The sequence below is a fragment of the Camelina sativa genome, chromosome 12 (assembly GCF_030686135.1).
Source record: "Camelina sativa cultivar CO46 ecotype springtype chromosome 12, ASM3068613v1".
NCBI classification, from domain to species: domain Eukaryota; kingdom Viridiplantae; phylum Streptophyta; class Magnoliopsida; order Brassicales; family Brassicaceae; genus Camelina; species Camelina sativa.
Genome location: NC_141891.1, coordinates 36,520,622 through 36,522,930, shown reverse-complemented (window position 1 = coordinate 36,522,930; position 2,309 = coordinate 36,520,622). Strand labels below are relative to the sequence as shown.

General features: G+C 47.6%; 1 protein-coding gene and 1 pseudogene across 1 annotated transcript; one reads left to right on the top strand and one right to left on the bottom strand.

The window, feature by feature from the left end:
* Positions 1-260: 260 nt before the first annotated feature.
* LOC147933184 (small nucleolar RNA R71) lies at positions 261-333 on the bottom strand (annotated as a pseudogene).
* Positions 334-1,361: 1,028 nt separating this feature from the next.
* On the top strand, positions 1,362-1,958 carry LOC147933183 (uncharacterized). Its single transcript, XM_087477326.1, has one exon. The coding sequence runs from the start codon at positions 1,362-1,364 to the stop codon at positions 1,956-1,958; it is 597 nt and encodes a 198-aa protein (XP_087333452.1).
* The last annotated feature ends 351 nt before the right edge of the window (positions 1,959-2,309 follow it).

Here is a 2,309-nt window from a genome sequence, read left to right as displayed (position 1 = left end):
AGTCTCATCCAGATGATACAGAGCAATAAGTTTCATGGATTACCAATGGAGGATCCATTGGATCATCTGGATGAATTTGATAGGCTATGTAGCCTCACTAAGATCAATGGAGTCAGTGAAGATGGATACAAGCTCCGGCTTTTCCCATTCTCTTTGGGAGACAAAGCACATATTTGGGAGAAATCGCTCCCTAAGGAGTCCATCACCACTTGGGAAGCATGCAAGAAGGCATTCCTAGCCAAATTCTTCTCCAACTCCAGAACCTCAAGGCTTCTCCAATGAAGCTTGGGAACGTTTCAAGGGATACACTACTCGATGTCCACATCACGGCTTCAGTAATGCTTCATTTCTGAGCACACTTTACAGAGGAGTGGTCCCCAAGATACGGATGTTGCTGGACACCGCAAGTAATGGTAACTTCCTCAACAAGTTGATGAAGGTTGGGACCTAGTTGAGAACTTGGCTCAATCTGATGGCAACTACAATGAGGAATATGACGCTCTGTGCGATCAACAGGAGAGGAAGATGCCAAGTACAAGAGGGACATAAAAGCCCTCAATGACAAGCTCGATCAGCTCCTCAACCAACAGAAGCATGTTCATGCTATATCAGAGGAAGAGCAGTTTCTACAACAAGACGGGGAGACTATGAAGCTAGAGGAAGTTGACTACATCAACAACCAAGGAGGTTACAACAGAGGGTACAACAACTACAGGCCAAACCCAACCGTGCCCTACCAAACCCCGATGCACAGCCCGAACCCACCATCGAGTTCGTCCTTGCTGGATTTGCTATCCTTAATGCACACAGTCCTCTACACTCAAAAGACAAACACGATTAGCATTAATGCAAGATTCGACAATCTCGCTTGTCATCTGTCCGCCAATTTCAAAGAACTGCATAAACGATTTGATGCCTTGGGATCGCAAATTCAGGTGATTACGGATAACTCGGCTTCCGCCTCAAACAGTCCCACATAGTCTGCAAACACGATCGCCTTACGAAGTGGCCGACAATTACCCCCTAGAACAGTACCAATCGACATCACTGAGGACAGTAATGATCTAGATGGGGAGGACCTCGGTGAACCGACCACTTCTGCTGAACCACCAAGCCACCTCCCGGGATAACCCGACCCCTCACCCGACCACACTACTAGGACAGGTGATCGAGTTGACCCACCAGTACCTCTGCCTCCTGCAGACAAACCGGGAAGAGAAAAGCAGAAAGAAAGGAGATTCATTCCCCCACCTTACAAGCCACCTCTGCCATTCCCTGGACGATTTCGCAGGGAACTCCTGGAAAAGTACAAGGCATTGTTCAAAAAACAGATGCAAGAACTCGAACTTTGCATGCCCCTAATGGACGCCTTCACTTTGATTCCCCCTTACCAGAAATTCATGAAGGATGCAGTTATGGAGCGGATCAAGCAAGTACAAGGGATGGTTATACTCAATCATGAGTGCAGTGCGATAATCCAGAGGACTGCCGCGCCTAAGAAGCTGAGCGACCCTGGATCTTTTACTTTACGTTGCTCGATCGGACCATTGAAGTTCGGAAGATGTCTTTGTGATTTGGGGGCATCAGTCAGCTTGATGCCACTTACTGTAGCTAAACGTCTCGGATTCGAGAAATTCAAGCCTAACGACATCCAGCTGGTTCTGGCCGATCAAACTACGAGGTTGCCAAGAGGAGTTTTGGAAGATTTGCCGGTCAAAGTAGGGTTAGTAGACGTACCAACCGACTTCGTAGTTTTGGAAATGGATGTGGAACCAAGGGATCCGCTTATCTTAGGACGACCATTCTTAGCCACCGCGGGAGCAATGATTGATGTGAGGAACGAGAAGATCTATCTGAAGCTCGGGGAAGACCTCACTATGCAGTTTGACATCCGGGAGACTATGAAAAAACCTACAATAGCTGGTCAAACCTTCTGGATAGAAGAGTTAGAAAAATAGCGTGATGAGGTATTTGAGGAGATTGCGATAGGGGATTGCTTACAAACAACACTGACAAATGATGGTAAGGAGGGATTCGTGCATCAAGAAACAGAGCTCTACAAGGAGATGCTTGATACTTATCTAGATGTCATCGAACCAGAGCTAAGTGAGAACATGATGGAAGCTGAAAGAGAGGGAATGGTACTCGACAATAGAAGCCTGGACAAGTGAGTGGTCAACTCCTACGTCATGTCCTGCAGTTGCTCGACACCAACCAACCCGGACACTGACCCGATCGCCCCATCGAGTAGAGTGATCGAGCACCACCTCGAGCAGCAACTCCAAATCACCGATGATTGGCCAGAATCT